General features: G+C 41.4%; 1 protein-coding gene across 1 annotated transcript in view; it reads left to right on the top strand.

Annotated features, from left to right (window-relative positions):
• LRP2 (LDL receptor related protein 2) overlaps nucleotides 1-12,677 on the top strand; it is a 174,581-nt gene that overhangs the window by 109,918 nt on the left and 51,986 nt on the right. The window contains exons 48-51 of the mRNA XM_054723511.1: nucleotides 715-846; nucleotides 4,798-4,999; nucleotides 9,358-9,653; nucleotides 10,513-11,029. Of these exons, the coding sequence (XP_054579486.1) occupies nucleotides 715-846; nucleotides 4,798-4,999; nucleotides 9,358-9,653; nucleotides 10,513-11,029 (1,147 nt within the window). The remainder of the gene's footprint in view (nucleotides 1-714; nucleotides 847-4,797; nucleotides 5,000-9,357; nucleotides 9,654-10,512; nucleotides 11,030-12,677) is intronic.

The raw sequence follows: 12,677 nt of genomic DNA, 5'->3' as shown, positions 1-12,677 counted from the left end.
CCACAAATATGAGAGGTTCAGAGACAGAAAGTGAAAATGAGGTATATATGATATTCTGAGCTAAGGATGAGAGGGAAAGTTTCTTGGAGCTTCAGAGGGGAGGAAAGTCATTCACAGAATGATAAGATCATTTATGCAGTAATCAGAAGTTTGCTCTGCCCTATGGATAGGTCATAAAATGTTATTTCTGGTGATAACTTATTATGGCCAAGGCCCCCAATTTAAGTTGTTTAAGGGAGAAGTAAAAGTTTTTTTCTTGAGTCCCTAGGGTCTCAATTGCCTTCAGCTCAACATAACCCACATGCCAAAGAAGCACATCTTAGAGAGGCCTGCTCTGAACCTCTTCGACATCCTTTTAGAAACCTCTGTGCGAATGTGGGAAAATTCTTATGGGCTAGCTTTCTAGATGTGGTATTGCTGTGTCAAAGGAGATGTCTCTTCAAAAGGCTGTTTTAATTTACACTCCTTTTTACCAGCTTATAAAAAGTCCTATTTCTTCTTACCATTATCTTTGTGCTATATTAAATAAAATTAAATTTTCTTCCCATGGTTTATGAGTCTATGATAACTTGGTTAGTTGAGTAGGCACATGTGGGTATATGATTAAAGAATTTGAATCAGTGTTCTAGACCCATGCTATAGCAGCCTTCTTTCATGGTTACTGGATTAAAAATTGTTCTTTTCACCAAGGGTGCTTTTTATTTTTGTCTTTAGAGTACGCTGAATCAACATGCTCGAGTGATGAGTTCAAGTGTGACAATGGGAAGTGCATACAAAAAGATTGGATCTGTGATAGTGATAATGACTGTGGGGACATGAGCGATGAAGATGAAAGACACCACTGTGGTAAGTGCAACCAATGAGTTCTGAAAAGTCACATTCCAGGGAAACTCACCAGATTGATTTTTCTGTCCTCAGATAATAGGATTATCAGACAGATTCCTCTTTAGCTGAGTACACACTGATAGAACATTACCTTTATTTTTCCACTGTGGAATTCTTTGATATCATGTACTTAAGTGCTTTTATAAAGATGAAAAATAATTTTAAATTTTATTTTCTTACTCTCCCATTTAGCTGAGGGCAATAATGTCCTACATTTCCAGAACAGATTAAGAGAATTCTGTTGGCCACACTTAAAATCAATAGCAGCCTTTACAGTGTAGCAATTAATGAAGCCTTCAGTTTCATCTATTTCCTTAGAGCAGTGATTTTCAACCTTTCATCTCATAGCATACCTAAACTACTACAATTCAACTGACCTGACAAAAAAGTAGGCATAATTTTGATTCATTCACACTGGATGGCTGTTGTTGCATTGGCTCTTGCCATTTTGAAATTTGACAATTTAAGGGAAAAGAGGCCAGTGCCCCTGAACAAATAGTCAGGTGTGGTGTATTTTAAAATTCTTTCGGCACACCAGTGTGCCATGGCACACCAATTGAAAATAGCTGCCTTAGAGCTGCTATTTGGAGAAGGGCTATTGAACAGACTGTTGAATACCATTTTTCATTACCAATAGAGCATTACTAACGCTTAGCTAAGGTGTCTTAGAAAAGTATCTTTCCATGGTAGAACAATAAAACAATGGCTCTTGGATGTTTACATTTTTTAAAAAATAAATCTTTATTGTTCAGATTATTACAGGTGTTCCTCTTTCCCACCCCCCCCAAAGCTCCCCTCCACCTGGTTCCCCACCCCACCCCATGCCCTTACCCACCGCCACTGTCTTCATCCATAGGTGTAAGATTTTTGTCCAATCTCTTCCCACATCCCTCAGACCTCCTTCCCCCTGAGAATTGTCAGTCCACTCCCTTTCTATGTCCCTGATTCTATTATATTCACCAGTACATTCTGTTCTTCAGATTTTTCATTCACTTGATATTTAGATTTACTTGTTGGTAGGTATGTACTTGATGTCTTTTTGTTGTTCATAATTTTTATCTTTACCTTTTTCTTCTTCTTCCTCTTCTTAAAGAATACCCTTCAGCATGTCATGTAATCCTGGTTTGGTGGTGATGAACTCCCTTAGCTTTTTCTTATCTGTGAAGCTCTTTATCTGACCTTCAATTCTGAATGATAGGTTTGCTGGGTAGAGTAATCTTGGTTGTAGGTTCTTGCTGTTCATCACTTTGAATATTTCTTGCCACTCCCTTCTGGCCTGCAAGGTTTCTGTTGATAAATCAGCTGACAGTCGTATGGGTACTCCCTTGTAGGTAACTAACTGTTTTTCTCTTGCTGCTTTCAAGATTCTCTCTTTGTCTTTTGCCCTTGGCATTTTAATTATGATGTGTCTTGGTGTGGTCCTCTTTGGATTCCTCTTGTTTGGGGTTCTGTGTGCTTCCTGAACTTGTAAGTCTATTTCTTTCACGAGGTAGGGAAAGTTTTCTGTCATTATTTCTTCTAATAGGTTTTCAATATTTTGCTCTCTCTCTTCTTCTGGCATCCCAAAAATTCAGATGTTGGTATGCTTAATGTTGTCCTAGAGGCTCCTTACACCATCTTCATATTTTTGGATCCTTTTTTCTTTTTGTTTTTCTGGTTGGGTGTTTTTTGTTTCCTCATATTTCAGATCTTTGGTTTGATTCTTGGGGTAGTTTGATCTACAGTTGAGTTTCTGTATATTCTTTATTTCAGTCAGTGTATGCTTAATTTATGACTGGTCCTTTTCCTTTTTTTTTTTTTTGGCATTTTCATTAAGGTCCTTGAAGGTCTCATCAAGTTTCTCAGCGGTTTTTAGAAGATTCTTGAGTAACCTTATAAATGTGGTTTTGAACTCTATGTCGTCCCATAGTTTGCTTTCCTCCATTTCTTTCATTTGTGACATGTTTCTGTGTCTCCACATTTTGGCTGCTTCCCTGTGTTGATGGAGTGTCTTTGTGTGGTAGCTGACCTATAGGGCCAGTAGCTCATCCTCCCCAATCACCTGAGGTGGACGCTCTTGGTACACCCCTTTGTGGGCTGAGTGCAAAGTCTTGGTGTAGTTAAGCCTTGATTGCTGTTGGTACACTGGGATGAATTGACCTCCAGGCCAATTGGCTGTGGGGACCCGCTGTGTTTATAATGGAAGAACTGCTGTGCTGGAGACACGCTTATGGTGCAGGACTTGTTTCAGTGGGGCTTTGGTGCTCACTGAGTCTGCCTCTTGAATGTGTAACTTATGGATGTGAGGAGTTGAAATCTGGTGTCTCACACTGACCACTAGGTACACTGGCTTCTGGATCTCCAATGGGGTGGAGGTCAGCTACTGTCTGAGGCCACCCTGCAGGAGCTACAGCGAGAACTACAGTTTTCTCTTCTTTACCTTGGGATTTGGAGGTTTTGTAGCTGTCTGAACTGGGTTGCAAGTTTGCTAGGTTAAGCTGTGATAGGGAAGGCCATTCATATGCAAAAGCTGCCACTTGGAGCTTGGGTGGGTTTGTAGATTGTGCGGGGTGGGGTCTCAGGGCGTCACCAGGCTAGGGCATGGCCAACAGCGATGGCTGCCGTCCCTGCGCCTCCGACCATGTCCCCATGTCTCGCGCCCCAGCGCAGCAAGCAATTATTCCTGCACGCAGCTTTGCAAGCAAGCCACCCTCACTTTCCGACCCGATGGCAGACAGTCCAGCTTCTCCCCCTAGGAGTTTGGGTCCCACGCATCTCCCCAGAAACTGGATTTCAGAGAAATCGGGAGCTTGTCTCCCTTCTGGTTGAAGAAAGCAATGCCCACCACCAGCCTGGATCGTGCATACCTCCGTTCCTCAGCTTTTCAGTGCTTGTGCACTGAATGCTCTTTTCTCTTTCCTTCTAGTTGTAGAACTTCCACTCAGCCAGCTTTCCCATGGTTCTGGGTGATAGACGTTTTGTCTTTTAGTTGTAGTTTTGAAATTGTTGTGTAAGGCAGCAGTTTAGGTGTTTACCTACGCCACCATCTTGGGTTCTCTCTGATGTTTACATTTGATCATAACTTCATGTCAGTGACTGGTGGTCCATAGCTCCACAAACACTCCATTCACTGAAATGGGTAATTGGAGCTGCACAAACATGGATTACAACATGTGCTTTTCTCCCAACTCCCTTCACCAAGACACCCTTACTTTTGTCTCCCATTCACCCACAATAAGACTAAGTAAAACAGCTGCTCTTTTATATGGAGGCATTAATGCTATAGCAGCCTTTCCTAACCTCTTTCCTGACAGGATCATGGTTTCTGATACTCTTGTTCCTCCTATATACTCTAATTCTACTTCAAATGGTAGCTATAATGTAGTTTAAAAAGCACTACATTTGGAGAAAAAAAGACCTAGGCTTGAAGCACTAGCTAGCTCTTTGGAAAGTTCTATGGTTTTGAGCCATCTAGTTAGCCATTTTGAGTTTCAAATTTATCATCTGTAAAATTCATATAAAAATACCTATCTCATATTTTGTTTGTGGGTTATGCTTTGTAACGGGAAAATGTTACCAAATGTAAGGCATTGTTTTGGTATCCAATTAACAAAATGGAAGTCTTTTTCTGTAGCCCTAAGGGAAAAATATGATCTTAATTTTATGGAAAACTGAGAATTTTATTATGTTTACTTCTTCTGAAAAAAAAAAAAATCCATAGTCCAAAGCAATTAAAATGGAATTTTGGAGGTATTTTTATTGTGATCTGTTATTACCATAGCAATGTGATTTATTGGCCTTTTTTTCTCCTAATTTCCTTTCATCCCGTAGACTATTAAGTGCCATAAAATAAGAGAAATAATGGCTTAGAGGGGATTTGGCTGCTAGAATGAGCTCTCAGGTAGTTTCTGATCTGTGTGTGCTTTGTTTCAGACCGTTACAGATGCACAGACTCTGAGTTTTTATGTATAAACACCGAGCTTCCAGCCAGTAGGTGCATTCCCAAGGATTGGGTGTGTGATGGCGACGAAGACTGTACTGATGGCTTTGATGAGAGGCAGAACTGCACCCGGGGGTCTTGCTCTGGAAACTATTTCGTTTGTAATGATGGACGATGTATCCCGGACTCCTACAGGTGAATTGGGGATTAAAATTTCCCCGGAAACTTAAGACATCCATGGGAATAGAGCTGACTTATCCATTAGGCATGGTGGCTTCAGTACCTAGGGCCTGTGGTACTTTCAGTGGTCTATGAAAATGTTTAGATTTCTTATAAAATCAGAAGGAAAAACAGGGACATTTTAAGCCAAGGAAAGTACTTAAATATATAACATTTATATACATATCTGCCTTTATACCAATGTTGTTATTAAATATAACTAAGTATTTTATGAAGGAAAGGGCTCATGAAAATGCATGTGCTTAGGGCTCATGAAAGACATGATGTGACCTTGCACAGGGGCCTGGGAGATGAATGAAGTGGGCTTGATATAAGAAAACTTTTTCCTTAAAGCAGGTGACCCTCTTGGTTTTCCATTTGGAATAGAGGCATGGGGGTAAGAAATGCTTCACTTTCTTCTTTTTCATGAGAAAAATGACATTTGCAAGTGGGATGATAAATGGAGCTTGGCCCTTGGGCTCAGACAGGAAGAGACAGGTGAGGTGAACTAGAGCACATGCTCCGGCTTTCAGCATTGTGCAGGAGCGGCAGGAGAGCCAAACCTTCTATGCTCTTTCTTTATTTTTTCCTTTTTTTCAAGAGAAGTTGGAAATCTGGATATTTCATATGAAATATTTAGAATTTTCAATGTTGGAAACAAGTTTTAAACTTATAACACTATGTCAATCAAATGGACTCAGCTCACAGCCTGCCAGTTTGGAGGAACCTCTCCTATAATATTACTAGAGGCCCAGTGCACAAAATTTGTGCATGGGGTGGGGGGTCTCTCAGCCCAGCCTGCACCCTCTCCAATCTGGGATCCATCTCACAATCCAGGACTGCTGGTTCCCAACCGCTCGCCTGCCTCTGCCTGATTGCCCTTAACCGCTTCTGCCTGCCAGCCTGATCACCCCCTAACCACTCCCCTGCCAGCCTGATTGACACCTAACTGCTCCCTGGCTGGCCTGGTCACCCCTAACTGCCCTCCCCTGCCAGCCTGGTCGCCCCCAACTGCCCTCCCCTGCTGGCCCAGTCATCCCTAGCTGCCCTTTCCTGTGGGCCTGGTCCCTCCAACTGCCCTCCCCTGCAGGCCTGGTCCCCCCCAATTGCCCTCCCCTGTAGGCCTGGTCACCCCTAACTGCCCACATCTGCCCTCCCCTGCTGGCCATCTTTTGGCAGCCATCTTTAACCACATGGGGGCAGCCATTTTGTGTGTTGGAGTGATGGTCAATTTGCATATCACTCTTTTATTAGATAGGATGGTGTTTGATTTCTCATTATTTTCTCCAAAATGAGCCATTCAAAAAGTTTCTATTTTTTTTTTTTTTAGTGCCCTAAGATCTCATTATCCTCACTTAGCAACTTTCTAGATAGTGAGGGAAATAGAGAAGAAATATGATGTACAGGTTTCAATCCTGATGGACTAGGAGAATAGTAAGAATATTAAAATAAAATAGCAGAGTCCAGAAGAGACTTTGCTCAAGATGGATGGTGAGTTTGATGTATTAGGATTTCCTGAGGTGAAAATATGTATTTGGCATTCAGACACATGGAACTGGAGCTAAGAAGAGATATTGCACATCTATATTGAGAGAACAAGATCTGTCAGCTCACAGCCTGCTAGGAAAGGAGACGGGAAAGATATATGAAGCTGCCCAAGGTCAGAGCAGCAGAGCTCCTGGGACTGTTTGCTTAGGCGCAAGCAGCCCTGGTATACAGCAGGGCACAGAACTGTGCGCTCACGATGGTGGTGCCGAGGAAGCCTGAGAAAGGATGTGGAAGGAGCAGGGACTTGACATTATGACTAAAAATAGTAGTGATTAAAGAGGTAGATAAAAGTTGTCTAAAACGTGTCCTCTTGTGGGATGACTCATCCCCCAGTGAAGCCAATACAGGTGTTGCAGAGAGGTGGCAGTTTGAATATTGACAACCTGAAAATGTTCAGGAGGCAGAGCTGTCTCCTTTCTTTAGTGAACTTGCATTTCAATCTGCTTTGTGTATATTTAACTTATATGGATGTGATCTTCAGACGCTGTCTTCGTGCAAGGAAGTGAATAATCTTTATAGTTTCTCCCTATTTGCTCAAGATTTTTGTTGTACTGATATTTGGTTCTTCTGAATCTAATTAATATTTAATACCATCAGTCTTTTTTTTAAAAAATATATTTTATTGATTTTTTACAGAGAGGAAGAGCGAGGGATAGAGAGTTAGAAACATTGATGAGAGAGAAACATCGATCAGCTGCCTCTTGCACACCCCCTACTGGGGATGTGCCTGCAACCAAGGTACATGCCCTTGACCGGAATTGAACCTGGGACCCTTGAGTCTGCAGGCCGACGCTCTATCCACTGAGCCAAACCGGTTTCGGCAATACCATCAGTCTTGAATATACTCTGAAAACCTAGGCAGAGGATGTAGGGAATAGAATTATATCAGTTCTTAAATTATTCTAGGTTCCTTCACTTCCTTTCTGGGTTTTCTGAGCTCTACCTTCATTATTACAATGAACTAGCATCTGACTTACCTGCCCTACCAGACTACTGATTTCATTCATCTTTTCTTCCTTCCTCTTTCTCTCCCTCTTTTTTTTTTTTCCTCCCCTGAGCCTTCTGAGTTGCTTTTGACAAGGGCTATGGTAGAAGAGAAGAGGTTCTATTTGTCTGGAAACTTGAGCTATAAGGGTCTAAAATAGCTCTAAATTTGTTTGCCTCGAGTGCCAGTAGCCTCTACTAAGCACACTGTGAATGTGCACGTTTTTGCTTGCTTGTCAGAATGTCTACCTGCCCATTTGGCACAGTGGTCATATTTCCTATTGACTTTTTCTCTTGACTCATTACCAGTGTTGCTGAAGAACTTAGATAAGACTGAGTTGTGAGTAGCTCGCTGGAATACTGACATGCAATTGTGTCTAAAAACCTGATGATTTGCTTGCCTAAGCAGCTTACTTTTTCCTCTTGAATTGCATCTAAGTAAGAGGAAGAAAGCATTGGTATCTTAAATCAGTTGGAAATGAGTTAAATAGCTCCCAGGAGACCAAATGGGGTTGAGCTAGCTTGCATTGATTGCAGCTTTCTTTACAGTTACATGTTCACATTTTGGTATAAATCACATTGGCAGTGCCCTAGGTTTGTGGATGGGAGTGCTGGTTAGAAGATCTGTCCATACATCCATTGTAAAATTGACCGCATTCAGCTTTGATACTTTAATGTCCCATAATGCTGATTCCAACTCTTATGCCCTCCATAGTATGTTCTTTTATGAATTGTCAAACATTAGTTTTGCCTATCCTTATTCAAGATGCTTTTATACTTATGATGAGTTTTGTTACTGTTAGCAGGAACCCCTTCAGTAATTATGATTTTCATGGGATCTTGGAACAATGTAGAGGAGAAAGAATAGTCTGGCTCACAGAGTTGTAGGCAATTTCATTGTCTTCATGATGCCTAGGAATGTTGGGTCCCAAAATAACTTCTAGAACTATGAAATGCTTTTTTCCTTTGACAGTAGTCCATGCTAACCTACTAGTTTTTCTTCTTTCCCATAGTCATTACCATGGTAGGTGGCAGGGGTATTACAATGAAAGATGGAAGTAACATGACTGCTTATGCAAACATTACTTCAATTGGAAGATATGTGTTCTTAGAGGACATATCTAATAATTTCATCATTTATAATGACATTCATGCATGGGTAGGGTCCCTAGGCCTGGCCGGCGATCAGGGCTGATCTGTGGGGCGAGTGGTGTGGTCATTGGGGGGCCCCTGCTAGCACCCACGTTGGTTGGCTGGGACCTGCAGGCTGGAGGTAGCTCTTGTGTTGAATGTCTTCCCCCTGGTGGTCAGTGCACGTCATTGCAACTGGTCATTCTGGCCATTGTTCTGCTGTTCGGTTGATTTGCATATTAGGCTTTTATTATAAAGGATAGCACTCATCCTATGAGTACCTACTTGAGTGTCAGCACTTTTAGCATATGGCATCCAAGATATTTCTTATGCCCATAAGCTATCTCGTCTGATGAATAGATATTTTGAACACCAAAATTATAAAAGTTGTATTTAATGAATTTATCAACTGGGGAAAAATGAGTGCAATTTTAAAAATAACGCTAGGCCCACATTTCCAGTGGTAGCAACCAGCATCTGGGGAAGTTGTGTGGAGTGCTAACTATTATATTCCTCCATTGCTGGAGATTGGTGGGTGATGAAGATTCTGGTAGAGGAAGACTAATGACATTTGGGGATGTTTTTATTGAAATAGTTGACCTGGTATTCAGGTAGAAGAAATAGTTGAGACTTGTCAACCTCTGCAAGAGTTATACTGGGTCTCATAACAGGTGTGACCGGCACAATGATTGTGGTGACTACAGTGATGAGAGGAACTGCTTATACCCCACCTGCAATCAGAATCAGTTTACCTGTCAGAATGGGTTCTGCATTTATAAACCCTTCGTCTGTGATGGGACTAATGACTGCAGAGATGGTTCTGACGAGCTGGAGCACTTGTGCCATGTCCCTGAAACCACATGCCCCCCTCATCAGTTCAAGTGTGATAATGGGAATTGCATCGAGATGATAAAAGTTTGCAACCACCTAGATGACTGTTTAGACAACAGTGATGAGAAAGGATGTGGTGAGTATAACAGAAGATTTGGGAAAAGGAAAATGGGGAGACTGAATATAGATTCTCAACCCTTTATGACTTATCAGGACTTTCCTTGTCTATCAAAGGCAAGGATTACTCAGTACATAAGGTTAGTGAACACATGTTTCTGGACTTATTGGTCAGTTAGGCAGTTCATTACAGAGAACAGAAGATGAGCATAGTCAGACAATTAGTACCTAACAGCATTGATTCTCTTTGAACCCTTGGAATGACCTGCTGCCTGAGCTTGCCCCTCTGCTGGGATTTCTTAGCCTGTTCTTCATTTTCATACTCAGATGATTGAAGGGGTGAGGTTTAACCTCCCCCTCACTCCAACCCCCACAAGTCAACTACTTTAGAATTTATAAAATATAAGATTGACAAGAACACACTCTCCTCCCTGTTTAGATAGTTTTTTCGTTAGTTTGGCCATGTGTCACAGGCCAAAGGGACACCCAATGGAGTGCTGGGTGGCTCATCCCATGAGAGCCAAATGTATGTATCTCTTCCCAGATACCTGTTCAGTGCTGTCACACCAGTAGCCTGAAATTGGCCATGGCGTGAGTAGCCGCATCATTGAAATGGAAGATTCTACATATCGGTATAGGATTCAAAGTCAAAGTTAAGCTTGTTAGTTATATTAGTTGTTAAAATAATTGGTCATGTGATTAAGTTGGAGAGGAAATTGAAAAAACTAATCTATGGCCTTGAGAAATCCCATATTGTCTGTCTACCATTTAGCACGATTAAGGATTGGTGCTTCACAGGGGAAATATTGGCTTTGGGCCATTATGGTGAATCCACTGTTGACATTTAATGTTCTCTAATAACTTTCTTTTACCTCCAGGCATTAACGAATGCAATGACCCTACACTCAATGTTTGCGGCCAATACTGCACAGACACCTTAACCAGTTTCTATTGTTCTTGTCCTCCTGGTTACAAGCTTATGTCTGACAAGAGGACTTGTATTGATATTGATGAGTGCATGGAGACACCCTTTGTTTGTAGCCAGAAGTGTGAGAACGTAATCGGCTCTTACATCTGTAAGTGTGCCCCAGGCTACATCCGAGAACCAGATGGAAAGAGCTGCCGGCAGAACAGTAACATCGAGCCCTATCTCATATTTAGCAACCGTTATTATTTGAGAAACCTAACTATAGATGGCTCCTTTTACACCCTCATCTTGCAAGGACTGGGCAATGCTGTGGCACTGGATTTTGACCGAGTGGAAAAGAGATTATACTGGATCGATATAGAGAAAAACATCATTGAGAGAATGTTTCTGAACAAGACAAACAGGGAGACAATCATGAAGCACAAACTACCAGGTGTGGAAAGCCTGGCTGTAGACTGGGTTGCCAGGTAAGAAAACAGGAGTTTTTTAAAAGTTAAAAAGAAATTATTTTTAAACATTTCTAACATATGTTTTCATTTTAACAGGGAGTTGATCTTTTTCAACTTGGTTAATATGTGGATACATTTAATGCCTCTGCATTTTTTTTTTTTCCTGTTGTGTACCTACTACTTAAATGGGATACCACAGAACCTTAAATCTAGTGGTTTTAAAAATGTATGCTATCATTTTTTGGGGAGGGGTATCATAAATGAGAAAGGTGCTCTGTTAATCCTGGCCACTCAGTTAACTAGAGGTGATGTTAAAGCAGTGGTTCTTAACCTTTCTGATGCCGCGACCCTTTAATACAGTTCCTCATATTGTGGTGACCCCCAACCATAAAATTATTTTGTTGCTACTTCATAACTGTAATTGTTGCTACTTCATACTGTTAATGAATTGTAATGTAAATATCTGTGTTTTCCGATGGTCTTAGGCTCTACAGCAGCGGTCAAGACCCACAGGTTGAGAACCGCTAGCAGGGTTGCCTAAGACCATCGGAAAACACAGACATTTACATTACGATTCATTAATAGTAGCAAAATTACAGTTATGAAGTAGCAACAAAAATAATTTATGGTTGGTGGTCACCACAACATGAGGAACTGTATTAAACACTGTGTTAAAGGATGACTCATGCACTCACTGGTAATTTCAGTCACTGTGGAGCGGACCTGGCCCTGGGGGTCCTGAGCAGCCCTGCTGTCCTGAGTTCACAGTCTGGTTTACTGCACTAGTCATTCCCAGTCTGGGCTGATTACAAAATAGCAGAAGGCTAACCTGAAACTTTTGTTTTAAGATAGTCCTTCTAGAAACTGAGGATCTTTAAGGTAAGCTAGGGATATTTTAATTAAACTTTATAGAATCAACAACACTTCTTTACACCTCTATTGAATGTTGAATCTGTCAGATACTCGGCAGTGTAAAGTAGTTGGCTTTGTGGTTAACAGATTTGAGCAGGACCATATCTGCTAATGTTATGCTGCAGTCAGCCCAGTCTTACAGAGGACTCTTCCACTTCTTCTCTATTTGACGACCTCAAGGGTAAAGATCCTAAAATGGGGATGAGGGAGTTTGCTCCCTAATTCTACCTAAGTAGTAGCTGGCCTGCCATAGGTGTTCAATAAGTGCCTGCTGAACAATTAATAAAATATTGACTTTGAATATGTGTATTTTATAGCCCTACTAGGTGTAAAAAAGCATAGCAATTAATGATTTGCAGGAATAGAACTAAGTATTAAGAAAGTAAAGCCAGCCCTAACCGGTTTGGCTCAGTGGATTGAGCATCAGCCTGCGGACTGAAGGGTCCCAGGTTCAATTCCAGTCAAGGGCATGTACCTTGGTTGCGGGCACATCTCCAGGAGGAGGTGTGCAGGAGGCAGCTGATCAATGTTTCTAACTCTCTATCCCAATCCCTTCCTCTCTGTAAAAAATCAATAAAATATACTTTAAAAAAAGAAAGAAAGTAAAGCCAGAATCCTTGTGTGAGGTGTGGCCCCAGAATTTCCTATGTGACATCATCTTAAAGGGGGGACTGAAGCACATATTTCATCTTTCATTACCCCATTGTAGGAAGGCCAACTTTTCCTCCTTGCCCTTGTTTGCCTGGGGAAAAGT

The sequence above is a fragment of the Eptesicus fuscus genome, chromosome 11, assembly GCF_027574615.1.
Source record: "Eptesicus fuscus isolate TK198812 chromosome 11, DD_ASM_mEF_20220401, whole genome shotgun sequence".
Taxonomy (NCBI): Eukaryota; Metazoa; Chordata; class Mammalia; order Chiroptera; family Vespertilionidae; genus Eptesicus; species Eptesicus fuscus.
This window is presented reverse-complemented; position numbering and strand designations above follow the sequence as displayed.